Source organism: Manis javanica, chromosome 11 (assembly GCF_040802235.1).
Source record: "Manis javanica isolate MJ-LG chromosome 11, MJ_LKY, whole genome shotgun sequence".
NCBI classification, from domain to species: domain Eukaryota; kingdom Metazoa; phylum Chordata; class Mammalia; order Pholidota; family Manidae; genus Manis; species Manis javanica.
In genome coordinates this window covers 4,118,973-4,146,578 of record NC_133166.1, presented here as the reverse complement: position 1 = coordinate 4,146,578, position 27,606 = coordinate 4,118,973, and the positions used below count along the sequence as shown (strand labels likewise).

General features: G+C 43.1%; 2 protein-coding genes across 3 annotated transcripts in view; both read left to right on the top strand.

Annotated features, from left to right (window-relative positions):
• PIWIL4 (piwi like RNA-mediated gene silencing 4) overlaps positions 1-27,606 on the top strand; it is a 74,508-nt gene that overhangs the window by 17,767 nt on the left and 29,135 nt on the right. The window contains exons 1-5 of one of the 2 annotated variants that reach the window (XM_073215834.1): positions 16,708-16,926; positions 18,130-18,208; positions 20,476-20,604; positions 22,577-22,791; positions 27,028-27,149. In XM_073215834.1, the coding sequence (XP_073071935.1) occupies positions 16,840-16,926; positions 18,130-18,208; positions 20,476-20,604; positions 22,577-22,791; positions 27,028-27,149 (632 nt within the window). In that variant the 5' untranslated portion in view covers positions 16,708-16,839. Of the gene's footprint in view, positions 1-16,707; positions 16,927-18,129; positions 18,209-20,475; positions 20,605-22,576; positions 22,792-27,027; positions 27,150-27,606 lie in introns of those variants that run through there. The other variant, XM_073215835.1, reaches the window with a different exon arrangement.
• On the top strand, positions 7,098-12,600 carry FUT4 (fucosyltransferase 4). Its single transcript, XM_017654627.3, has one exon. The coding sequence runs from the start codon at positions 7,246-7,248 to the stop codon at positions 8,461-8,463; it is 1,218 nt and encodes a 405-aa protein (XP_017510116.3). The 5' UTR covers positions 7,098-7,245; the 3' UTR covers positions 8,464-12,600.

Sequence of the window (27,606 nt, the reverse complement as noted above, 5' to 3'; positions counted from 1 at the left end):
TCCCTTCCTCCATCTGCAGAGTTGAGGTGCCTCCCAGAGTTAGAGTCTGAGTGTGACCACAGGAAAGTACTGATGTAAGGCAGGTTCCACAGAAAACCCACATCAGATGCGTTTGGATTCCTGAAACTGCACAGGATTTGTGCAAACTCATTTGACTGAAGACCCATGTAGACTTGGAGAAGGGGTAGAAGGACAGTGCTGGAGAAACTGAAGAGCATTTGGGGAGGTCAGTGGGATACCATTTTTACCCAACCCGTGTGCTCTTCTTTTATACTCCGAAGTCTTTTTGATTAGTCTTCCTGAGTGTAAAAGTTGAATTGTTTCACAAATGCCTTATGAAATATAAAATGGTGGTGCTCATTTATCATTCATGCATCTATTCTTTTATTTTACAACTATTTATTAAACACCTTGTATGTGCCAGACCTTGGACTGTGTGACCTTAACCTGTTTATTTCAATGTCAAAATAACTTTCTTCTTTATAAGTCTTGTATTCCATAACTTTTACATGTGACTGAAAAGAATCTCTATTTTAAGGTAGAGTAGCTTAACAGGAAGAATGAAGAGACAAACCCTCCATGCTTCAAGTATTGTACAAATATTTATGACTTCAATCAAAATTTCATTATGTACGTTTTTCTGAAAATGGACAAATTATTGCATTACCTGTTCAGTCATTATACAGGAAGAACTTGAGTGCATAAAGAATACAACTCTAAAGTAAATACAGGAAGTTCTCATATCAACTATTCCTAACATGTCTTTTAGGGGCAGTAAATTTTTGCACGTAGATGAAAAGACAGGACCTTATAAATTGCTGTTAGGATTGCTTTTCTATAAATAATATAATAGGGTAATGAACAACAAATTGTGAATGGTTGTTGAATTTATACAACTCTTAATAATTTTTAACTAACAATCATTTCCATACTCATCTGTCCAAGAGTGCACAGTTAAAAAGTTGTGCCTGACAAAGGAAGCAATCTTCTCCTATTTACATGCAGATTAGCTTGTCCAACCACACGGGCTCCCTGGCTGCCCTCATTTCCCAGTGAGTACATAATATTGGGAGGGACTCTGAATTGCCCTTTTCTCTTTTCCAGGAAGAAAACTGAACATATACTTAGCAGGTCAATGTTCAGCCACAGAAATATCAGATCCAACCAAAATAGCGACCCATCTGAGGGTAGTCTCCTGGAGCTGACAGAGCTGGGTGCTGGCAAGCAGACCGAAGGCAGGATGTGTTGTGGGGTTCCTAGGGAATACCAAGTGTCTCTGGTGAGGTTGAGGTGTCTGGTTAGTCACCAAGACAGGCTGAAAAATGAATGATTTCCCTGGGGAAAGACAATGAATGAGTTAGACTTTCAGGAACCGCAGCTGACTGGTTCTTGCACCCAGAGAATTCTGCACTACATTAAGTTTTGAAACTGAATAGGTCATTCGTGGACATGTGGTGAGCTGACTGCCCATCAAGCTTGATAAAATGAGCCTTGAATTACGGTCCTCTCTGTCACACTGCTTTGGCAATCCTCAGAGTCCAAAAAGCCCTTCTTTATACCTGACAGTTGTTTTCACGCTTGCAGCTGAGAGCCAGTTCTTCCTGTGGAAAAGGAGAGGTCCTTAAATACACAAAGCATCATTTATTTATTGTTACCAAATTAAAAAGAATCATAGAATATTTGAAGTTCTGTGGGGATTTAGAGTTTATTTAGAAAAGAAATAATTCCTCACATAGGGTTAGTAGTTTGTTTTTTGGGGGTCTGCTCACCATTCCTTCCTTCCTTCTTCAGATAGCAGCACTTCATTTTTTCCTGTGGGGAACTACTCTCCCCCAATCGTTAGTCCATGAGGTTTATATGGAACTACCCTGTAGCTCCAGAATAGGGTCTCAAGGGTATCCACATCCCCTGACCACAGAGATGGCTTCAAGAATGAGCATTTGGTCCAGGTTGGGCCAATGAGAGCCATGCTAATTTGATGGAGTTTCCGATGTTTACACCCAGGGTTCTCATTAATTCCTGTGTAAATGTACCACTGAAAGCTTAAGGGGCTTCTTAAGGTCACAGCAAGTCATTCACATAGCTGAATTTTCCTGGGACCTACACACTTTCTAGTGGGCAACACAGATACTGACAGATCATTTCAGTAACACATTAAGAACACTCATTCATTCGACAAATATTCATTGACATGATACTATTACCAGAGGTTTGGTTCTGTGCAAGGGATAGTAATGGATGAAAAAGTCATGACCTCTGCTCCATGATGTTCTGAAAGATATATACATGGAAGCACACAGGAGGGGCATGAAACTTGCACTATGAAGTCTGCTGTATCAATTGGCTTTTCCTTTCATGAATGATTTCTCTGGAGAATGAGATGCTGTTTGATAGCATTTTACCCAGAGTAGAACGTCTTTCAAAATTGGACTCAGTCTTCTCAAGCCCTGCTGCTGCTTTATCAACTAAGTTTATGGGATATTCTAAATCTTTTGTTGTCACTTCAACAATCTTCAGAGTCTTCACTGGGAGCAGATTCCATCTCAAGAAACCACTTTCTTCAGTCATCCATAAGAAGGAGCGCCTCACCTCTTCAAGTGTCATGAGATGCAGCAATTCAGCCACATCTTCAGGCTCCACTTCTAATTCGAGTTCTCTTACTGTTTCCACCACATCGGCAGCTACTTCCTCCACTGAAGGCTTGAACCCTTAAAAGTCATCCATGAGGACCGGAGTCAACTTCTTCCACACTCCTGTTAAAGTTGATGTTTTGATCTCTTCCATAAATCACAAATGTTCTTAGTGACATCTAGATTGGCAAATCATTTCCAGAAGATTTTCAGTGTACGTTGCCCAGATCCATCAGAGGAATTTCTATCTATGGCAGCTATATAGCCTTACAAAATCCTTACAAAACGTATTTCTTAAATAATAAGACCTGAAAGTCAAAATTACTCCTTGATCCATGGGCTGCAGAATGGAAGCTGTGTTAGCAGGCACGAAAACAACACGCATCTCATTGTCCTTCTCCATCAGAGCTCTTGGGTCACCAGGTACATTGTCCATGAGCAGTAATATTCTGAAAGGAACCTTTTTCTGAAGAGTACGTCTCAACAGTGGGCTTCAAATACTCATAAGCCATGTTGTAAACAGATGTGTTGTCATACAGGCTTTGTTGTTTCATTCATAAAGCACAGGCAGAGTATATTTACCATAATTCTTGAGGGCTGCAGGATTTAGAGAATAGTAAATGACCATTGGCCTCAATGGAAAGTCACCAGCTGCATTAGCTTCTAACAAGAGAGTCAGCCTGTCCTTTGAAGTTTTGAAGTTAGGCAGTGACTTCTTTTTTCTAGCTGTCAAAGTCCTAGATGGCATCTTCTTCCAATAGAAGGCCGTTTCATCTGCATTGAAAATCTGTTGTTTGGTGTAGCCACCGTCATTAATGATCTTAGATCTCCTGGATAACTCACCGTAGTTTCTTTATCAGTACTTGTGGCTTCACTTTGCACTTTTATGTTACTTTGCACTTTTACCTTAAACCTCATGAGCCAACCTCTCTGCTAGCTTCAAACTTTTCTTCTGCAGCTTCCTCACCTCTCTCAGCCTTCAGAATTGAAGAGAGTTAGGGCCTTGCTCTGGATTAGGCTTTGATTTAAGAGAATATTGTGGGTGATTTGATCTTCTGTCCTGACCACTGAAACTTTCTCCTTATCAGCAATAAGGCTGTTTCACTTTCTTATTGTTTATTTGTTCACTGGACTATCACTTTGAATTTCCTTCAAGAACTTGTCCTTTGCATTCACAATTGGCTAACTGTTTGACTCAAGAGGCCTAGCTTTTGGCCTAACTCAGCTTTCGACATACCTTCCTCACTGAGTTTAATAATTTCTGGCTTTCAACTTAAAGTGAGAGATATGTGACTTTTCCTTACACTTGAACTTTTAGAGGCCATTGTAGGGTCTTTAATTGGCCTAATTTCACTATTGCTGTGTCTCAGGGAATAGGGAGACTTGTGGAGAAGGAGAGAAGGGGGAACAGCTGGTTGGTGGAGGAATGAGAACACACAACACTTACCAATTAGGTTCACCGTCTTATGTGGGGGTGGTTTGTGGTACCCCTATTATGATAGTAACATCAGAGATCACTGATCACAGATCCCAAAACAATATAAAAACAATGAAATAGTCTGAAATATTTTGAGAATTACCAAAATGTGGCACAAACACAAAGTCAGCAAATGCTGTTGGAAAAATGGCACCGATGGATGGGCTTGATGCAGGGTTGTCACAAATCTTCAATTTGTAAAAAACCAATATTTGCAAAATGCAACGAAGCTAAGTGCAATAAAACAAAGTATGCCTGTACTCACCTCCCTTCGCAAATGAGTTCTGAAAGATATATTGTTCCTTTGCTTTGTTAAAACTGTTTAAAGACTCTCCACACCTTGAGGATAAAATGCCATCTCCTTTGCCAAACTAAATTCTAGTAATTCCTAACCAGCGTCCTAGTCCTCACTGCCTGGCCTTTGCCTATGCCGCTCCTTCTGTTTAGACTAACATCCCAGCCCTCTTCCTCCTGCATTTTAATTGTTCCTTATTATTCCAGGAGCCACCTTCTCAAAGACTGCTATGATCCTTTCCTTTTCCACGTGTCGGTTTCTCTCATAGATTCTTGAAGGTAGAAATAGTGCTTTTCATCCCTGGTTTTATTATTTTCCCTTAACCCCTTTCCTCCTTCCTTTCCTTTTAAATGCAAAAAAAAAAAAAACACATTGCCCTGTGAATAAATCAATGTGTTTGATTTTCAATCAGTAGTCTGTAGAGAAGTTATGATTGGTTTCCACTGATCCAGCCACATCCTCCTGCTCAGTATCCCCTGTCCCCACACCGAGATAAGATTAAAGTAGGGGCAGTTGTGGTCCTGTGTACTCCCAAGATAAGTGTACATGGTGGGAATCAGTATCCACCAGATCTAAGCCATTCTGCCAGTAAAAAAGTTGGCTTAATTGGAATTTCATGAGTGCAGAAAATTACGAGTAGGTAAAGGAAGCAAGCAAGCAGGTCAACATTTACTAAATGCCTACTTCTCATATGCCAGGCGCAAGGTTAGGCTCTTCAGGGTGATTTACATAAATGTATGAATTTTTGAACTGCATAAAAAGAAAAGCCAGTGTGTCCTTTCCTTCATTTAGCTGGAAAAAGGTATTTGTACATTTATAGCTTTTTCTTTATAATGAAAAATAACAGAGTGGAGAATCACTGAAATACCTAATTTCACTGACAGTTTGCTTAACAAGCTTGACAATGATTCTACAAAAAAACAAACACCAAAACCCAAAAACATTTAAAAAGATTTGAGTGTATAAGAGAAAAGTGTCACTAGGCCGAAGGTTGTAGTCAGAGCAGATAATGCTCCATCCGGCTCCTAAATTGTCATTGTGGCCTGACAGATGGTGCCCCTGAAGCATGCATTTGTACATTTATAGCTTTTTCTTTATAATGAAAAATAACAGAGTGGAGAATCACTGAAATACCTAATTTCACTGACAGTTTGCTTAACAAGCTTGACAATGATTCTACAAAAAATTTTTATAGGAGCTTTTACAATCTGTACTTGATTTTAATGACAAAGTTCTTCACAATAAATCCAATGGCAAACCCACGTTTGTTTTCGGTATGCATACCATCAAAAATACCTGCCAGGTTGGCCCCATTCCCAGCAAATCTACTTCACCCCTAGCATCCTGTAACGCATGCGGCATTGCGCTGGGGGTGCCACCCATGTACAGCTGGGATCTTTCAAAAATTCTCTGGAAACTGCCTCCTCTCCTTAGGTCAGCAGCCCACCCATGGTCTTTTTAGAATTTCGCTGAATAAAACTTTTATAACATAAATGAAGGCCAAAATTCAGAAATTCAAATTCAAACTGAAGGGAGAAAAAATTCAAGTTACTGTGGAAGTCGATGCCGGATTGTTGCCTCACTGATAAACCTAAAGCGGCCGGAGTATAATAACTACCCTCTATAGCATAAACTTGGGTGCTATTTATCCTAGTCACCATTTTATATCCATAGTTATTTTGCACAATCTTCATGAGTGCAGAAATTAAGTTGTTTCTTAAGTACTTGGTAAAACTAATAATGATGTCCACTGATTCATCTCACTGAACAGTCTGGAGATCCTTTGAGTACAAAGGCCTCAAGAGCCCTATTTTTGTCTTTGGTTTGAGTCCCCCTAGCCTAGTGCAAAGAATGCTAAGAGCCGGCAGCCTGAGGCGTTCAGTGGCCCAGGGGGGAAAAAGAATGTGTTTCAATTGCTCAGAAAACGTTTTATTCTGCTCTATCCGTAGCTGGGGCTGTAGGCAAAGGGAATATTCACATGACAAATAGGGTTTGAAAACTTGGGTCTCACCAAATGCACAACCTTTGCGGGCCGCGCCGCGGGGGGTCGCGTGGCCTGACTGCACCGCTGGCGGGGCTCGGCGGGTCACGAGGTCACGGTCACCCGCGGTGGTCGCGCCTCTTGTCCGCACGTCCCCGCGGCCTCCCAGGCTCCCTCCCTCCGGCAGGCGTCGCTGGCCGCAGCAGGGCGGCGAGGAAGGAAGCGGACTCCCGACCTCCGACCTGCCTGGAGGCGCAGCACCGCGGCCCGCCGTTCTGCCGAGCCCGCGCCTGCTCTCACGCCGCCGCGGCCCTTGGAGGGTCTCGCGCTCCTGGGGCGCGCCCGCCGGGCCCTCACTCTGGAAGGCAAGGGCTCGGGTCACCGCGACTGAGCGCGGAGGCGCAGCCGGGAGGCGCTCCGGGCAGGCCCGGGCACTAGGCCAGGGCGGTGGGCGCGCAGAAAGGCCCGGGACCTCTGCGCCGGGGTCCGGAGTAGCGGGTGGGGAGCCTGCAGGGCGCGGCCGGGCAGTCGGGGGCCCTGGAGAGGGCACGGAGCGGGCGGAGGGGCCGCGGGGAGCTCCCGGGCCGGCGGGGCTGGGCGCGCAGTGGCGGGGAGCGACGGGGCGGCGCCGGGCTGGGCTGGCCGGCCCGCTCACCTCGCCCTGGCGGCGCGCCCCGCGGGCATTCGCGGGGAGGAGAGCCAGACCCGCAGGCCTTTGGATTCCGGGCCCGCCCTCTCCCGCTCCAGGGCCAGCGGCGAGCGGCTGCGACGGCCGGAGCCGCAGCGGCAGCATGAGAGCGAGCGCCGCTGCTACCCGCCTGCGGACGCGCGGCCAGAGGCGGCGGCTGAGCCGGCGCGCGCCATGGGGCGGCGGTGGGGCCGGGCGGCCGGGCGGGGGCCGGGGCGGCGCAGGAGCCCGGGGCTGCCGCGGGCCGCCTCGGCGCTGGCGGCTGCCGGCCTGGTGTGCACGGCCCTGGCCGCCTACTCCTGCTGGGGGCGGCTGCCGCCGCTGCGCTGGACGTCGTCCGCCCCGCCGCGGCCGGTGGGCGTGCTGCTGTGGTGGGAGCCCTTCCGGGGCCGCGACAGCGCCGCGAGGCCGCCTCCCGACTGCCGCCTGCGCTTCAACATCAGCGGCTGCCGCCTGCTCACCGACCGCGCGGACTACGGGGAGGCCCATGCTGTGCTCTTCCACCACCGGGACCTGGTGAAGGGCTCCCTCGACTGGCCCCCGCCCTGGGGCGTCAGCTTGCGCGCGGCAGAGGAGCTGGAGCTGCGGGCGTTGGACGACCGCGAGGTGGCGGCGGCGGCGGCGGCTGCCGAAGCTCTGGCCGCCTCGGGTCTCAGACCCCCTGGCCAGCGCTGGGTGTGGATGAACTTCGAGTCGCCCTCCCACTCCCCGAGGCTGCGAAGCCTGGCAGGCAACCTGTTCAACTGGACGCTGTCCTACCGGGCGGACTCGGACGTCTTCGTGCCTTATGGCTACCTGTACTCCAGGACCCATCCCGGCGACCCGCCAGCAGGCCTGGTCCCGCCGCTGGCCCGGAAACGGAGGCTGGTGGCCTGGGTGGTGAGCAACTGGGATGAGCGCCAGGCCCGAGTCCGCTACTACCACCGGCTGAGCCAGCACGTGTCCGTGGACGTGTTCGGCCGGGGCGGGCCCGGGCGGCCGGTGCCGGACATTGGCCTTGTGCACACGGTGGCCCGCTACAAGTTCTACCTGGCCTTTGAGAACTCGCAGCACCTGGACTACATCACCGAGAAGCTCTGGCGCAACGCTTTGCTGGCCGGGACGGTACCGGTGGTGCTGGGCCCCAACCGTGCCAATTACGAGCGATTTGTGCCCCGCGGTGCCTTCATCCACGTGGACGACTTTCCTAATGCCTCCGCGCTGGCCACCTACCTGCTCTTCCTCGACCGAAACCCAGCTGTCTACCGGCGCTACTTCAGCTGGCGGCGGCGCTTTGCCGTGCACATCACCTCCTTCTGGGATGAGCCTTGGTGCCGGGCCTGCCAAGCGGTGCAAGCTGCGGGGGACCGGCCCAAGAGCATCCGCAACCTGGCTCGCTGGTTTGAGCGATGAAGCCACCCTCCCCTGGGTTGTCTGCTTTGTGATCCTCTGCTGTGCATCTCCTTGACTGCTGAATCATGGGACTAAGTTTTAGGAACACCCGTTTTTTTCTCTATGGGGAGAAGGTGATTACTAATGAAATCATTCAGCTCAAATACTGGGTGGAAAGAATTCCCTCTTTATCATGTGTTTTGTACAACTATCAGTTGGGCTCCCTCTGCTTTAGGGGGCCATCAGTGTTCAGGGGTGAAGAAGGGGGGCTCTTCCTCACCTTGTAACCAGTACAGAAGTTAAGAAATAGTTTAACTACAAGAACCAGTTGAATCAGTTCTGAACTTCCTCATCTGCCACAGGCCATATTTGTGCCTTTGCTGAGTCCAAATCTCATGCACACCGCTCCTTCACTCACATTCCCCTGGGCCAGCATGCAGCAAACCTCTGTTTTCAGAGCCTGTTGCAGAATAGTGAAAGGGCTGGCCGTATGTGGGTCTTCCCTCAAAGCTTCATCTCCTAAGAAAGGTGAGGCGTGTGATCCAAGAATCCACTGACTGTAACTGTAACACGAACTGTACCGTTTGTTCCCCTGCCCTCTGAATGGGGAATAGCTGCTGGATTGGCCTTTGAGAAGTTATAATGAGTATGTAGGTGTACCTCACTTTACAGAAATGTGTTCCTGAAAAGGTGCTTTTAAATCAAATCCCACATTCAGTGCTTTAGGGAGTCCAGTATTTAATGGAACCATATGGAGAATCCCTTCATAATGTGAATAATCATCACTGATTTCCTCTGTGTCTATGTTTTTCTACAACCTGGATTTTTAAAAAACTATTAAAATTACAGAAGTGAAAATAAAGCAGAAGCAACCTTCTTCTCTCCTCTTCCCAGAAAATCAGCTTTTTAACAAACAAGAGAAGAAAGCCACAGGGTCACTTCCCACAAAATTATTTTGTGTCTTTACTGGATCTGAAATTTAAACTGGAACATTAGTCCTCCAGGGATGCTGGCATTCTCTGTCTGCAGAACAATGAAAGAGGTTGCACTGCATCATGGAATCATGCTAAAAGAAAAAAGTTTCATAGTGTCTATTAATGGCAGTTATTGTTTCCATCAGTCAGTTTTTCAATAAATGTTTGGTTGCTGGGGAGTGGAACTCAGTGCCTGCACTGAACTTTGTCTTGTTAAAGGCTGTATCTGCAATTCTCCCTGGAGCCAGAAGGACCCCCTCCTAGTCTGCATAGGAGTACAGCATATCCTCATATTTCTAGTGCCCTTAAGACTGTGCTATGGGACCAATTTTGAAAATATGTGCATTGATTTTGAAAGTTGTGCATGAGCAGCATAGTTGGTAGGTGTCATTGTATGTCTGTTCTTGCCAAACACTAGGCTCACGGTGCAGGAAAGACACAAAAATGTGTAAGTCAAGGCCCCTCTCTTTCAGGTTCTTAAACTGTACCACTGCCAACGAATAGGTAGTGAACTTTGATGAATCAATTGGCAGAACCTATTTGTTTAAAGTGACATTTTTGGTAATATAGAACATAAATCAGTTATTAGAAAGCCAGTTGGTTTACAGTCTGAAATAATGGTTTATTTTTTCGCCTCCATTTGTTATAAGGACCCTCAGTTACTAATTATTATGGGTAGGGTCCAAGATTAATTAAATTTATACAGAGCTTTGCTGTAAACAGTTAATTTTGCATTTGATTTGTACAGTTGGCTGAATCGTGAAGTTTTAGCTCTATGTGCATTTGTTGCAGACTCGCTTGAAAAGTTCCCTAAAATCTAGGTGATTTTTTTTCAGTTCTCTCTTTTCCTTAAGAGGAGAAATTAAAATCCATGGATAAAATTTCCTTATTAAAATATTACAGTATGGGCAGAAATTCAGTTATGGAATATCAGCCATCCAATAAAGGAAAAAGAAAAATTCTATTCTTAAAGTGAGTATTTATGAGCTGTTGGCCAATGATCTTGGTGATACTGAGAATCTACATGGGGCAGTGGGTGAGTGTGGGTTTTGCAGGTAATTTGGTTTAGAGTTGAATTCCAGATGTGTGACCTTGGGCAAATTAGTAATAACTCTGAACCTCAGCTTCCTTATCTGTAAAATGGTGGAGGGAAATACTTCACAGCTCACTGTGGGCTTTTCAGGAAATAAAATAAATAAAGATACCTACCACTCAGCAGCCACTCAATTGGTAAGAGATATTTTCCCTTCTTTCTTTGCAGGGACTTGAGGGTGCTTCCATATCCATTTATATACCTAGAATTAAATCTCAAGGCATGTTACAGAATATATCTGAAATAAAAGGGGCCTCATACTGTGTATTTCAAATGAATCCCTCCAGTGAAGCCATATTATTTCAAGACTCATCATTGCCATTTAGATTGAGCTTGAACTTGCAGAGTAGGAAGAAACACATAGCTTTCTTTGAAAAAAACATCAGTTTTTGTTTGTCTTTAAAACTAGCCACATTTATTGAATACAGCATGAAGGAGATATAATTGCATTTTTATTTATGTGCAAATTTTGGGTATGGAGCAAACAATTTTTTTTAGGCTAATAACAGCAGGAGCAATGCTCTTTTTCTGTTACCTTATTTTTCATATTCTAAATTAAGTAGGTTAAAATTTCACGTGTTGATATAAAACTGTGTATAAATGTATCACATGTGCTTCAAAATGTCTTTCCTGTGATTGTCATGCCCTTTAAGGCATAAACTTTCAAGTTTATTACAAACTTAATAGTATTTTTAGCACTTAATGACTCTCATTATGTGGGTGCACTTGGCATGATATTCGCCTCAGGAAGACAGTCTGACTTGCTTTCAGTCCTCACATGTCTTTTCCAGTTTCCAATCCGTTCCCTGGCAGTAATTTTTAGAGAGGACAGGGTGGCTTCATGGAAGGAGTTTGTAATTTGGAGTCAGCACCTGGGGATGTGGTTCTGCCACTTTCTGTCCCTGTGGGCCTGATGCTGCAAGTGACTTAAACTGAGTTTTTGCTTCCTCCTTTAAAATGAGTGAATGCCCCCTGCACAACAAAGATTAAATATGCTGATGTATCTACCAAAGTGCTTTGTACAATGTAAAGTGCTATCCAGTTACAGGATGCTCTAAATTTTCAAAGAGCAGTTAGCAGCAAGCTCTGTAGAGGGCCAGAGTAGATATTTCACTGCAGGCCATACAGTCCCTGCTGCCACTTTTCAACTCGGCTGTTGTAGTGCGCAAAAGCAGTCTGGACAATGTGTGAGCAAATGGGATGCCTGGATTTGTCCAATGGCTATAGTTTGTCAACTCTGCTGTAGACTTGTAGAGACTAAGGAACTTGAGAACCTATGTGATAGGGGTTTCTTAGGAGGGATTTAAGAATTGGAATTTAAGAATTTTGGAGGTAGATATTCCTGGGTTCTTAGGCCAGCTTTGCAACATTTCCTAATTGTCTTAAGTAAATTATTTAAGCTTCCTGTGTGTTGATATTCTTCTCTCTCATTGAAGGTAATCATATACAATTTATGGCAGTGTTGGGAGAATTAGATAGGACGGTGTCTGGCATGTAGGAAGCCCCGGGAAGATGTTCCCTGTGATCATCACTAGTCCATTTTACAGAGGAAGGAAGCGAGGTTCAGACTCACTGAAGGTTACAGTGGTAGTGGAGGAACAAGCCGTTCATGTGCAAGTCACCACTCCTTGGAGCCTCTGTCACTTGAACTGCAAAATGAGAAGGTTGGACAGAATCTTCTCTCGGGACCTTCTAGTTCCCATTGCCATCATTCTACTAACTGGTACCTTAGGGCTTAAAGAATGAATTCATCTCCCAGTGTGCCTTCCGTACAGTCTGGCCGTGACTGACTGCATACTAACAGTAAACTGGCAGAAACCCAGGAACCAGAGAGGGAGACTCTGATTTAGCATTTATTTATAAATAAATCCATTTGTTCTTTTTTAAGTGTCACATGCTGTAGATAATCAGGAAGGAAGCCAAGTCGTTGGTAATTACTATGGTGAATAATTGCACTGACTACACAGCAAGTCATTCTTGGATGTGTCTCAGGGACTTTTATGCTACGCATTCTTACAACAAATCAGGTATTTATGTACACATGTTCAGATTATTTTGACAAAATGATTAAAGTAATAAGATGAAAAACGACTCCTTGTCAGTGTCTATTCCCCAGGCACTAATGTATTCACCCATGGCACTTGGGATGTTTCTTGGTCAAGGGGTTTCTGTAGGTTCCTTGGTTCTAAGTTGGTTAACTGAAATGTGATGGCTTTGCCTCCTCTGAGTTATGCCAGGTCCAGTTCAGGTCCTCTTGCTTTTCTTGCCCGGCTTCTTCACTTGAACCCTGTGACTCATGAACCAGAGCATCAACACTACACTCACTCCTTTCTCTCATCCCAATTTATTTTACTGAGTTCTCTGACACCCTCTACGTTTGGTCTACTTCTTGTTCACTAACTTAAATAATGCTAGTTTTTAAAGAGGTGGAATAAAGAAAGGGAACAGACGTGATAGTGGGAAGAGGCAACCTTTAATGACTAATGTTCAGATTATTGAGAGGGAAAAATAGGAAGTTGGAAAAAACATTGCATATTTTCTCTACTTTCCTGTCTCCAACATACACACACGGATATGCTCATTTAAGTACAGATTTGGAAAATGATGGCCTGCAGAGGGTAGGAGTAGAGGTGACAGGAGAAGCAGACCCAATGATGAATGAGTTTAAAAAAAAGTACATTAGAAAGTAGAACAGGAGGTGCATGTAGACAGAGAGGGAAGAGAAAAAAGGGGTAAAAGGAAAGACATTGGGGTGAGAAGTGTTTGAAGAGAAACTGAGAAGATCAGATAGAGAAAAAGGAGAGGGAAAATAAGGATCGAATGACAACAAATGGGTGGGATAAAGGAGGAGCATTTGCACTGAGAGTGAGGGAATCCTGTACAATCCTCCATTCAATGTCACTCTGCTGAAAAGAGACCTTTGTTCCAGCTTGAAATGAGGCACCTGTTGGCAAAGGAGGAATGAATCAAAAGTCAGGAACTTAACAAGGAATAAAACAGCATTTCAGCAGAAATATAAAACTGTCCCTTGATTCATTACAACAGTTTCTTGAACTCTTATGAATGCTTCTTTTTCATCTTGGAAAATTCATATTTGTATCAGGCCTTTTTGGTTTGTTGTTCAATTCCCACTCAGCCTACTTCAACTGCACTCAATATCCATGTTTAAGGAACTTTTACTTATTGTTTTATATAGCCATGATCACCAACTGACTCCTTGTCAAAGAGTCAGAGGAAAATATAAGGAGCTCAGTACATTTAATACACTTATTAGTTTCATGTGGAACCCTCTTACAAAACTATCACAAGTTGTAAAGAAATGGATTTGTGAGGTCTTCAAATTAATATTTTAAAAAATTACTGCAACTTACCTATATATACTAAAAAACAATGCCCTATTAGGCCATGAGCGCTAAGAATGTTGACTTGAATTATTTTTAAATGGGGAAGAAATGGACTATTTGACAACATTTAACAACCATTTTCTTGAGTGCTTTCTATGTGAAGGCAGTGTGCTAGGGCTTAGGGGTGTAAATAAAAGTAACGCAAGGATTCTGTACTTAAAAAGTGTGTGTTCTAGTGGGAGACAGAAGTGCTGGCAAATGATCCTAACATGTAAGTGTTGTCATAATTCAGGAATGTCATAGAAGATATATTAGAGGTATTAGATCATGTGTAGAATCACAGCATTTAAGAGAAGAAGATAAACCCTCAGTAAATCTCAGAGGGGTCAGCGGGTTACATGTCAGTAATAAACTGTCTCTTCTTAATGTTTTTTCCAAAAAACACTAGTGCAAAAACCTCTGGTGTCAACAGTTTTCTATGATTATTTTCACTAATACTACAGTTAAAAATAAAAGATCACTAAGCATCACCTTCAAAGTGACTAATCTCTATAGGGATTTTGCTCTCCTAGCAACTAGGAACACCTGCCCTTACCCTATGATTATTATTATTTTTAATTCTCATAATGTCAGGTAAACACTTAAGAAATCTCTGTTCCACCACCTGAAACTTATTCTGAAATATAGTTAAACACAGCCATGTTCATGATCAAATAGAAATACTTTATAAAAACGAGTCTTACCTAGTGATTTATGAAGGCTCCTTCTCTGGGAGGTACAAATTTGTGGTTTTAAATAAGGATTCTCTATCAGAAGTTGTAATTCACTACCATTTGTTACTAAGCTCCTAGGATATACAGGGTGCTTTACACACGTTTTTCCCTATTTTTATCCTTTCAGTAAAGGCATTGTGGCAGGCAGCAACTAAGATGACCTCCACTGGTCTCTGCATCCTGGTATCCAAGCCCTTGTGTAATGATCTCCCTTTGAGTTTTGTCTGGATTCAGTGACTTGTTCTAATGAATAGAATAGGGCGGAAGTGAAAGGCTGAAACTTTTGACATGAGGTTAAAACGCCGAGTCCTCCACGTGGGGGACCCTTCCTTGCCTTCTAGCTGGCTCACTGAGGGAAGGAAGACACCTGACATGGTGAGCTGCCCTGTGGCCAGAAACTGAGGGGGGCCCTCCTGGACACCCCCAGTGAGGAATCAGAGCCCTCAATCCAGCATCTGGAGAGGAACCAAGTCCTGCCCAATTCCTTCCTTCCATCTCTTGGCTGATGTGGGCATACACTTAATTTTTACATATGCTATATGTAACAATACTTGTATGTAACAATACATTGCTACCACTTTTGCTATGGAGTGTTATCTTTTAGAGAAAGATAAAGTAAAAATGCAAAAAAATGCATTTTACTTTACATTTATTGATTGTTCTTCATTTATTTATGTAGATCCAAGTTTCTGTACTGTCATATTTCTTCTGCTTACAGAATTTCCTTTCGTATTTCTTAAATTAGGCTGTTTTTGTTTCTCTGAGAAAGCCTTTCTTTCACTTTAAATTTGAAGATGTATTTGCTGGCCTTACAATTCTGGGATGACACGTTTTCTTTAGGCCCTTTAGAAATGTGACTCCTTTGTTTTCTAGCTTGCATGATTTCAGTGAGAAGTCTGATGAAACTCTTATTTTCTCTGGCAAGTTGTGCTGGTTGCTGACAGGAGGACTTAATTTCTGTCTACCTAAATCTCATTTAAGGTTGCTTGAGAGTCCTCATGATATGGCTGTTGACATGCCTCTGAACAAGCACTTAGAGAGACCAAGGGGGAAGCTACAGTGTTTTTGAGGACATAGTCACAGAAGTCACACACCATCACTTTTGCCACATTCTGTTTGTCAACAGTGAGTCACTAAGAGCAGCCCACTTAAAGGGAGGGAATTAGGCTATGTCTTTTGAAGGCAAGAGAATCAAAGAATTCATAGATACATTAAAAAGACCACCACAGGGTTTAAAGAGTCCCATTCTATAGGGGCTTGGGAAGTAGATTCCCTACCATTTCTCTTACCTGTGAAGGTTCTAATTTGATTTGAATGGCTTAGTCATCTCCCTGCTCTTACCAGTGGCCCCCTCCATGTGTTGATAGTTAGCAGGGTTTATAACTATCCCTTCCTGTCTGAGAAGATGAAAAAAAAAAGCATTCTGAATTCTAAAAGGCAGTATATGTACACACACACACACACACACACACACATATGTAGAGAGAGCTACAAGATATTGAATGTAAACAGTAAACATACAAAGTTGATAAAACAAAATGTCATATAATGTCCTCGTAAACTTAGGACAGGGGAAATTTTCTCCCAAAAAGACCCTTAAAGTACAAATTATAGAAGTAAAAATTAGTAGATTTGACTACATCACAATTAGGGATTTTAAAGATTTCATAGTAAAATGAACAAGTAAAAGGTTGCAAGTAGATATTTGCATATTAAAAAAAAAAGGTAGAATTTCTTCCAAACTCAGAAAGGAAAACACGAGAAACCCAGCTTTAAAAACGGCAATAAATGTAAAGGCGGCAGACTTCACAGCTATCTTAGACATGAAGATCACATGTGCCTGTATATACAAAGAGGCGCTGACCCACGTTAGCTGAGCAAAAAGTATAAACTGAAAAAGCTGTGATGCAACTTCACGTAAAATGGGCAAATCCAGAAAGTTGGATAATGCCAAATTGGGGGTTGGGGGGGAGTGATGGAAAGCAAAGGGAAGCGAGGCGCCTGCTGCCCCCGCCAAGCCCCTCCCACCGGAACCTGAGGGCGGTGCCGCCCCCTCCCACCCCCACGCCGGGCCGCGGAGCGATTCCACCCCACCCGGCCGGAGACCCGCCGCCTCCACCGCCAGGGTCACAGCCTGGCACCTGGGTGCCAAGGCAAGAGTGCCCTAATTGAAACTCTGCTGCCTTTGAAGTCACTCCGGCCTCCTCGGGAACATGAGTGGACGGGCCAGAGTGCGGGCGCGAGGCTTTGCCCGCAGCCCCAGCGCTGTGGAAGCGGGGCGCCTGCAGGCCATGCAGACGGTAAGTAGCCCGCCTCGCCCACCTGCTCGTGCTTTCTCCTCCCTCCGTCTCCTAGGGCGCCGCTCTGCTCTGCATGCGTCTCTTCCCCTCCTCCAAAAAGTAATGGGTTGTCTCCTCTCAACTTGGGTCTTGCAGGGCTTCTCACCCTTTTTTCCTTCTGGGAATTTAATTTGAGTCAGCTTTTAAATGTAGGTATTTTGGCCAGTGCAGAAGACAGAAAAATTGGAAGCACGTGCGTGGTTCGTTTCTGCTTTCTGAGTTTTAATTACTTGATGCGGTGTTAAGTCTCCTGGTAAAAATTGTGCCTTCAGGAGTACGGTTATATGATGTATAAGCTAATTCAATTTGTCTCCTAATTCATATGTAAAAGTAAGTCATCGCAAACACATATGTGGCTCAGATTCAATCACTAGAACGACCACTGTGGGCGGGTAGGACTCTTTGCTAGACTTGGTCAACTACACTGAATGGACAGGCAAATCAGCAACTTTTGCGTGATGTTACAATCGCATACTGTTACCACTTGGAGCTACCACTTGGAGCCACTTCTTACACCAAAATACTCCAGTGAGTAGTCTGTGCTCATTAAGCCTTTATTTAGTCTCATGAAGAGGTTTTCTCTTGACCTAAGGCATTTTTTTTAGCAAGCCAAGATACATTTCCTCTCGATTAAATGGAAGTAGTTACTATGAAAAGAGAATACTAATGCTTTCCTTTACCCATTTTGTGAGCTAATTTTGGACTAGCTTTTTAAGGAGAGTCATCTTCTGAGCTGGTGACCAAGGTCCTCCAGGCTCAGTTTATTTTCTTGCTACAGACACGTTTGTGTGGGAGGTGCCATGTGTGTGGGCCATGGAAGCCTGAGGTCTGTGCTTACCTGTACCGCCATCCCTGTGATGAGTTCCCTGGATGCAAGCATCACATCTCTGCCTCTCTACACCACCAGGGCCTAACAGCTGTATCTGGCTTTCAGTGGGTACAAAAATCAGAGTTTGATGAATAGGGAAAACTATAGCTTCTCCTTAGCCTTTTCTCTAGAAGGGGCAGTCTCTTCTCATCATCATCTCATCATATTTTACCCGTTAACCTTAGCTCATGGTAAACACATGACTTAGGACATTGTAGAGTTCTCATTTTGTGATAACCTTTTTGGTTTATGACTTAACATCTTAAATCTGATCATAATTGTTTTGCCCATTTTAGCCTACCTCTGTTGGTCTTATTGACAATGAAGTACCCTCTAGCAGTGGCCTCATGGGGACAAGCACAACATCACAGAAATGTAAGTGTAACCCAGATGGTTCCGTTTCATTCTGTTCCACCCGAATGGAACAGGAATGACTCTACTGAGCCTTACAGCAGCAAGGTCACTTCTTGAACATCCCATTTACCTTTTCTTTGTTTGCCCTGTTTCCTTGAGACTCCTAAATAGTCTGCCGCTGAATTTCCTGAGTGCTTTGCAGTTTGGAATCCAAAGACATTAGGAAGCCCGTTTTCTGATTCTTCCTGTTCATTGAATAATCTTGAAAAGAAAGTGTTTTAAAATTCCTTATGACACATACATGTGAGTGTCATCACTTTGCAGGGATGGTGGACGCCTCTGACCCCTGCTGCAGTCTTCATCCTTTCCCACCATGGTAGACATCACCAGTTGGTGGTAGCTCTCTTTCCTGCAAGTTCAGATTTGGCCTCAGGAGACTTGTCAATATGCTGCTCCAAGTATCACTATCACACAGTGGGACTATCATGCCCGATGCAATGGTTTCCTAGCGCTGCCATGACAAAATACTACAGGCTGAAGGCTTAATTTTAGAAATGGGTTGTCTCATAATCCCGAAGGCTGGAAGTCCAAGATTAAAGTGTCTGCAGGGTTGATTTCTTGTGAGGTGTCTCTCCTTGGTGTATAGATGTCTGTCTTCTCCCTGTGTCTTCATGTGGCCTCCCCTCTGTACTTGTCAGTGGCCTACTCTCTTCTAATAAGGACACCAGTCATGTTGGGTTACAGCCCATCCTAATGACCTTATTTTAACTTAATGTCCTCACTACGTACTCTGTGTCCAAATAGAGTCACATTCTGAGACATTAGGGGTTAGGACATCAACATATGAATTTGGAAGCACACAATTCAGCCCATGACCACTGCTGAAACCTGTTGGCCATCTCCCTTGTTCTGACTGTGAAGTTAAGTGATTGCTAATAACCACGTAAACTCTAAGCACATGGGATCTCCCAGACCCCGAGGGTCATTAGTCCCTCCCCACCCCATGCCCAGCTCTCTTGTTCTCTGCTAGAGTTTTTCTAGTCCTACTCAAGTACTTGCTGTGTTTCGAACCCACGCAAGTGAAAGTGACCCCTCAGAAGACCTGCTCTGAGAGGCAATACCTCAAGCCCATCATTACTGCCTCTATTCAAATGTTATTCCAAATTCTTGTGACCAGCAAGTGATGGAAACCCTTTATCCTTTGAGGGTAGCTTGAATATTTATTTACTTATTAAAATTGTGGTAAAATAAAATATACATGACACAAAATACACACAATGTTGTAAAATATGTGTAAGAAAATATACATAACTCTTTACTCATCAGACACTGACTCCCCATCTTTCCCTCCCCTCAGGTCCTGCAAACTACCATTCTGTGTATTCATTGAATTTTTAAAAACATCCACCGTCTTTTGAAATGAAGAGCAGTGAATGATATAGATAGGACAATTAAAAAAAATTTAAGCAAATAAATTTTGTGATTTTCCTGGGAGACTAAGACCCCACTGTAAAGGGTATGGACAGCTGGTTTGTGCCGTTTGGGGTGGCTGCCTACCGTCCTTATGTCGAAGAACAGTGGTCAAGTTAGAGTCCTAGAGATTCATCATACCATTTGTCATACTAACTTTGTAGTAATATTTTGAATTTTTATATTTTCACATTATGTTTAAAGTGCCAAAGGGGTACCCAAAACACATCTCTTTGAACTCATTCAAACAGAAAGTATTCATTTGGAAACAGATTTTAATGTCATGTATTCTAGAACCTAACAGTATGTGATACCCCAAGGGGAAATGCTAGCTTTCATTCTCAAGGGGATGGTCTAGCATAGAAACTGATGCCAGTGTTCTGGGCATTGCTCTTCTGGTTATTGGGAAAGGTGAGCGAGTCAGTGACAATCTGTGCAGGAATTTGTGTGGACAGCCTCAGTGGTAACTTTTCGGGGTGCAGGACGGAGAGCTACCCTCCACGAGTGAGTGCAGCAGGATGCAGGGAGACAGAGCTTTCTCCTTAGCCGAGAGGAGAATCAGACTAAAATACTATAAGGTGTAGGACTAACTCAGGGTCTGTTATTTCTAACAAAATATGCCATGCTTCCTTCCCAATTCTCAGTTTTCAGGTTGAAGACTTCTGTATAGTCATTATTGTCTTTAGCAATCTGGGTGTTTAATTAAAAAAACCACAAAAATCTGAGTTTTAGTTGTAGATGCATTTTTGATAGAGAAAATATAAATAATATCACTGTAATGAACTATGAGATAGTACAGTGCTCTTTTCATATTTCAGATGCAAGTGGTATATCTGGTGATGCTGGCAACACTTCCATGGAAAGAGCTGTGAAAATCAGGCAGGACGTAATGGATTTGGGTGTCTGTACCAGAGAGAAATTGGCCCATGTGAGAGACTGCAAAACAGGTACCCTGTCTTCATATTATTAATTTTTAAAATGGTACCAAATCTTGCATAAGGAATTTTAGTTTTTAGATCTAAACTAAGTTCATATATTGACCTAAGAGATATCTATTGAATATCTTCTACATTCAAGGCATTATCTAAAGACTAGTTATTAAGTCTCTCTCTTATTAGTAGAAATAATAACATTTTCCCCCAAATTATGTTTCACTTGTTGAAGAGATTTTCTCCTTGCACCTGGGGTAGGGGTTAGAAAAGATGCCTTGCCTCCTTCCCCACCCTTTTCCTCTGGACTAGAGCTGTAAAAAGAACAATGTGGCCTATTTCTGGAATTATGAACCTAGATTCCAGGCTCACTCCTGAAATTGTACCCAGAATTATGGACACATGCATTTGCAGGGAAGAGGGTCTGTTGTTTTCATTGGATTCTCAAAAGGCTCTGCAACTACCCACCAAAAATTAAGACTCTAATGTAGATCAATCTTTTTTTTTAAGGTATCATTGATAAATACTCTTATGAAGGTTTCACATGAAAAACATTGTGGTTACTACATTCACTCATATTATCAAGTCCCTCCCCAAACCCCATTGCAGTCACTGCCCATCAGTATAGTAAGATTAATGCAATTCAGTCTTATTAAAACTTTTTAAACCATGCAGCAAAATAAGAAATAGCTGTATTGTTATCTAGCATGTGCACACTACACACACACAGTTGAAACAATGTTTCTCAAAACGGTGTTTGCCTTACTATGTGTAGGGCCTTCCAGTCCATTCTGTTGTATTCTAGTCTTTTCATGAAACATAATTGTTGACCTTACGTACTGCGGCACTACTGGCTCATGATATTGGCTTACAAATACTAGTGTAGATGATCTTCAAGAGTCTTACCGGCTCTGACATACTAGGGCCACTTTTCTTTCCTGCTCTTATGTGCAGCTACACTATGTCTCCATTTTCTCAGAATCTGGGAGAACAAAAGAAGCTTTCCTTTAATTAAAATAGGAATATTTTAATAATTTCTTGCTCCTAACAGATATATACGGCAGGGGGAAGCTGAAGAAATGCTAGGTACACGCGATACTCTCTCTTTCTTGCCGCTTCAGAGGCTCATGTTTCTACTTCCCCCATGAGAAAAGCAAAACAATGCTATTTGGTATAATTCGTTTCCATAAGACAAACACTGGATGATTCCCTGCAAGATTCTGACCTGGAGGGAGCTTACACCGTCTTGAACACCCAACAGCTTTGTCACGACTGTTCCTAAATTTGTCCTTAGACTTTGAAGAGGTGAATACAAAATTCTGTAGGGGGTGGAATTCCTGGAAGCACCATGGCCGCCTCGTGCCTGCAGAATTTAGAAGCCAGAGTCCCTGTCTGCTTTCACATGGCAAAGATGTGTAATTCCTCCTCTCTCCTCAGTCCTGCCCTCAATCTCTGGAACTTGCAGAGCAGTCTAACCACTGAGGGAACTGTTTCACAGTTTCCACGATGGTGGTTCACTTTTGATTATCTGGATTTCCAAGAGGTTGGGGGTTGTGTCCATAGTAAGAATGGGACAGTTTATAATCTGAGAGCAGCTTAATTTCAGAGCAGTATCTGAAAATACTACTCAGGCTTCTTTGAATTGCATGGAATCGGAGCTGGAAGAGATGCTATGAAAGGAGCCTAAGGGCAGTTGAATTGAGATGCTGCTTCTCTCCTGGGCACAAGAATGTCAGTGTCTGTTCCCAGGTCCTTATGAGGCCTGCTGTACAACTCATCTCTTTAATACCTGAACGTGTGTTGATAGGAGCCCACAAGGTTATCAGGCTGTGGGTGATCAGAGCTCCTCTTGTGTCACTGAACAAGAATCCTTATTTTACAGTGACAACTGTGTATATGTAAATATACTTAGCATATTAATAAATATTAACATGATGTGGTGTGATTTTGTTGTTGTTAAAAAATTGTTTTTTTTATTTGTCTTCCTCAGGTTCCAGTGGGATACCTGTGAAACTGGTGACAAATCTCTTTAGTCTGGATTTGCCCCAGGACTGGCATCTATATGAGTATCATGTGACATACACTCCAGATTTAGAGTCCAGGAGGCTCAGAACTGCGTTGCTTTATAATCATCGGAAACTTTCCAATAGAGCAAAAGCCTTCGATGGTGTCATCCTTTTTCTCTCACAAAAGCTGGAAGAAAAGGTATGGTATGGTTAGTTTTTATGTACCCCTTTGTGCACACACACATGTGAATGTATCTTATTCATTCTATATAAAAGGTTGGCTGATTGTCAGTGACAGTCAGGAGTGTTTCACTGCCTTCTTCTTTCCTGTTTTCGTGCCTGAGCACCAACAGACTTCCTAATTAAGGCCCTAGCAGTAACTGATTTCTACTTAAAAGCTGATGATACAGCATTGTGAAAATAAGAGTTTTATAATACAAACACTGACTTATTACTTTTATTTTTTTTAGGCAAAGCATCCTTGAATTAGGCATCCTTTTAAAACTTTTCCCCAAATAGGCAAGACTTTAAGAAAGGCCACGTAGCCTGTGGCCTCAGAGCCTTAATTTACTCTTATTATTTTTGGCTCCTGCACATTTGTGCCGGGATGTCCGAGTAACTCTACATCAGTCTCTGGTTCAAATACTCTCATTTCTTTCATTATATGAAACATGAGATATTAATATCAATCTTAAGGATTTTTTCTAATGGTGCGATATTGGATATGGCAAATGCACGATTCATATTCCTTTGTCTATTTTGTTTATACTTTCAACATTTTCAAGTCCCAAAATAAAGATACTGGTATTGATGTTTTTATCATATGCTTTGTTCTAAAGCAGTATTAAAATTACTACAAGGAAAAGAGAGCCAGTTTCTTTATGAAAGATTAAAACAGAGCTCTGGATTAAAACGTTATTCTTCTGTCCCTTGGAAAGCTTAACCCTTTAATACATCATTTCAAACATGTTGGCACCAAAGGTATAAACTTTAATTTGTAGGCTCTATGTAAATCTCTTTGAATTTCGTCAAAAAATGCACTTCTGAGCATCCTTGGGGCCTTTATACTTTTATGAGACCCTGAGAATTACAGAAGCTACTTGGATGATTACTTCATCAATGTGTAAATATAAAATTATACTATAGGCTTACATTTAAGGGCTTGGAAAAACTGCATCTGTAAATATAGAGACAGTTTTATTCATTGTAAGTCCTTACTAATCCCTCAATATTTTGTCCTATGACCAAATATTCATAGCATGGCCCCTCATGCTCAAGTGGTATGTCCCAGGAGTATTGCTGTCATTAAAGATCATCTCATTCTCATCGATACATGTGTAGTAACAGTTTGTGAACTTAGGTATGTTAATATTATTATACACCTCCTAGAATGGTCCAGCTTACTTCAATTGTACCTAACCAAATGGAGATATTCTACTCTACAGTTGCTAAGAATAAGTTAATATTACTCATTTCTCATTCAGAATGAGCTTAGAATATGCACCATCTCAAATGAGTGAATAGGCTATAAAAACCTTGACAATCAAGCCTGTTGACTTAATTTTCCAGACATAGGTGACGCTAGGTGTAGACAGAAGAGTGTTGTTTATTCCTTGTCAGCATAGACCTGCCACCCAGTGACAGTGAAATAGAAACAGTACAAAGAAACAGTGTCCCAGCAAAGATACTGCTATTCTCACCTCTTTGTTCTGGTCTTGATATGAGCTTAGGCTTCATGCTGCACTCCTGTCTATCCTCTGTACACTTTGTAGGGTGCTCATTTTTGTTGAAAGAACCCTCCGCTGATTCACTCATTACACCCCCAAACAGTGCAGCTCTGGAGGTCCTGTTCTGCTGCCTCCTGGCTTCCTGCTGTCCCCCAGACCCCAGCTGTGCCTCTGTGGCCATGACTCAGGCTGCTACTAGTGGTCACATCTATTTGCCATCTAATGCATTCATTCTGCTTATATAAAGAGCCTACTGTGCACCTGGTAGGGTGCTACTACTTGGAGAAAATAAGGACAAAACAAGTTGTCAACAATAAAACTTGTTCCCCCCAACAAATTTCATTTCAGTACTGAAATTATTTACAAATAAGTACAGTGCGAAGTTATTTACAAATGAATGCAGTACAATGAAAGAAGTGGCTTGATAATGATTAGTAATTTTGTTAGGCAAACATTTACTGAGCATGTACTAGGTGTTAGGGGCTATGCCTGGTTTTCTCTGGATTAGTCTCAGAACATCTCTCTTGAGATGAGCAGATCTGTATTTTGTGTCCCACTTACCACATTGCTACAGGCCACCTATAGGTTATGTTTACTGAGCACTGATTCTGCTAGGCTGTTTATATGCATGATCTCATTTAATCCTCTCATCACCCCTGGACTCTTAGAGAGGTTAAGTATCTGGTCCAAGGTCTTCAAACAGAGCCTGATGAAATAGGAGTGACAGTATCTTGGGTAGGATTTGGATCAGTGAAGGGGCTGGGAGGGGGGGTTTCCTAGGACCAGAAAGGCATAATGACAGGAAGTGAGAGGCGTCTTTTAGAAACTTCTGATTTAGCCAGGAAGGAATGGTAATTGTATCTCCAAAGGTAGGGAGAACCTTAAACATCCTGCTGAGGAACAAGGACTGTCCTCCATGGACAACTGAAGTCTTTGAGAGGGCAATTCCCTGGGAGCTGTATTACATTACAGGTACCCTGATGGCATTCCAGTGAATGGGTGACAGGAGACAGTTGGACAATTAATGACAAACCATTGGAATAATGTGGGCAGGATGTCAAAGTGCTTGAACAAAGGTACTTCCTGAGTGCCCCTGCCATGGGAAAGGCTAAGATCACACCTCTGTGACTTACATTGGACATCCTCCACTTAAGAGGTGGAGAAAGATCTTCAACAATTGAAGTATCATGCTCCATATTACACAGGCTGCAAGAGGCAGAGGACGGGGATCTGTCCACTTCCAAATCATGTGCTCTTAGAGACATTATGACTGTAGAAGTGCTGAGATTTATCAGCCGATTAGATAGTGGATTGAGGAGGAGAAGTGAAAGTTCACTCTGAGGCAACCACCAGGGATTGGAGGGCAGGGTCACAATAACAGATACAGGAAGCAAAAAGGAGTTGGCATTTGGTTGGGGAGGTGAGGGATGCTGAGGACTTTGATCTTAGATGGCTGTTAGGAATGCCGTTCCTGGATGGACGTCAGAGCGGGGACCATTTGCTGCCATACCATCCTCTGCCCCAGCCACTCACCCCAGTGTCCTTTGCTGTTTAAGCTTTCATCCTGAAACCCTTGCAGCAGTTTGACGATTGCAGCAAACTGGTCTTACCTCTCCTGCTTACTGGACTTCCCCTGGATGTTGGGGAACTCTTGCTGCAGCCGTCTACCCCTGATTTCTGTACAGCTTTGTCTGAAGCAAGAAATCATCTCAGTGAAACACTCCATTCCCTGTGAAAGGACCAATCTCTCTTGGTTTCTATGCAGTGAATCATTCCTGCCCTGCGTTCTTGGCTCAACCTAAAAGCGGTTAAAACTACTCTTTAACTATAGAAAGTAAGGGTAAAATATATAAATGCTTGCTAATGAACTGACCTCTTCTAATTCCTTGCCCTTCTAGAAAATCTTGATCATTGATTTTTATTTATTGATTTTATTTGTTCTTTCATTCCAAAAACTGGTACCAAGTCCTGTGTGGTCTCAGCAGCTTTAAATTTACTTGGGCAGCTGATACAGAAACCTATTTATGCATTCGTTATATTGTTACAACATTGTTCCAGATTAGAAGAACCCTAGGGATTTCTCTAGATGTTTCAAAAATTAATAAAATCACCTTCCCTATCTGTTTGAACTTCAAGGGATTTCTCCTCTCTTGTCCATCCCCTCTGCTTCTCTTTTTTCCTCTCCTCTGCTCTTCTGTCTTATGAATAAACTTCTGAGAGGCTGTCCTATGCAACCTATGAACCCAGGGTGGGCGAGGTAGTCCACTAATGGGCTTCTGGGTGTCCATAAACCGCCTGAAGATGGGCGCATCATTGTGGTACATACGATGTGAAATTTTCTTGGAAGAAAGTCTGTGATTTTTAGCAGTCTCTTAAAGTAATTAATATGTGACCCGTCTCCCCCAGACTCCCACCACCAAAAAAGGGTCAGGAACCACTGCTCTGGACTTCTCTTTGGATCAAATCTTTGAACGCTGAGTCTGATTTTGATTCTCCTTTAAGAAGTTAGAGAATAGACAAATGTGTTACTTTTCAAGGATTAGCAAGATACAGAGAAAAAACATCATGTGATGATTAGCTTATTACCTACTAGCACCTGCAGGTTTGTTTTTGTTAATGTGTATTAAATTGTCCTGGCCTTCTCATATCTACATTCTGCACCCTTGGGGATAATATGCAGGGTGCATATTAAGTACCTTTCTTCCCAGGTCACAGAATTGTTGAGTGAGACTCAAAGAGGCGAGACTGTAAAGATGACTATCACTCTAATGAGGGAGCTGCCGGCAAGTTCCCCTGTGTGCATCCAGGTCTTCAATATCATCTTCAGAAAGTAAGGTGCCTTAAATGTGAATTTAATTTAGGCTAATGATGCCTTTCAGCCTAGAGCCTGGGTATTAAAATTATCAACCATTTTGCAGGCAGTGTGCCAGCATTGATGTCATCTTTAAGGCAATTTTCCATATCCTTTCATGTACTTGTGCAAGAATGTGCATACAGACCCCCATGGTGTCCTCTAGCACCCATCATTATTATTATCCAGAATTATATGAGTTGAGACAAAGAACTCAAGCGTGGTGATGTGTCAGTGGGTGCAGGGAGGGTGCCTTTTTCTTTCTCTTCTTTTTCTGTACCCAATCCTGCCCTCCACCCCCAGACTTAAAAATTGGGTATGGCTGGGTGAGTAAACTGACGGATTTGTTTTTCTCCTAGCTGACTTATTTTAGGTGTAAAAGGCTATCAGTCACTATCTGCTTTCTGCTCTCACCCGACCCTCAGCACCCTTTCAT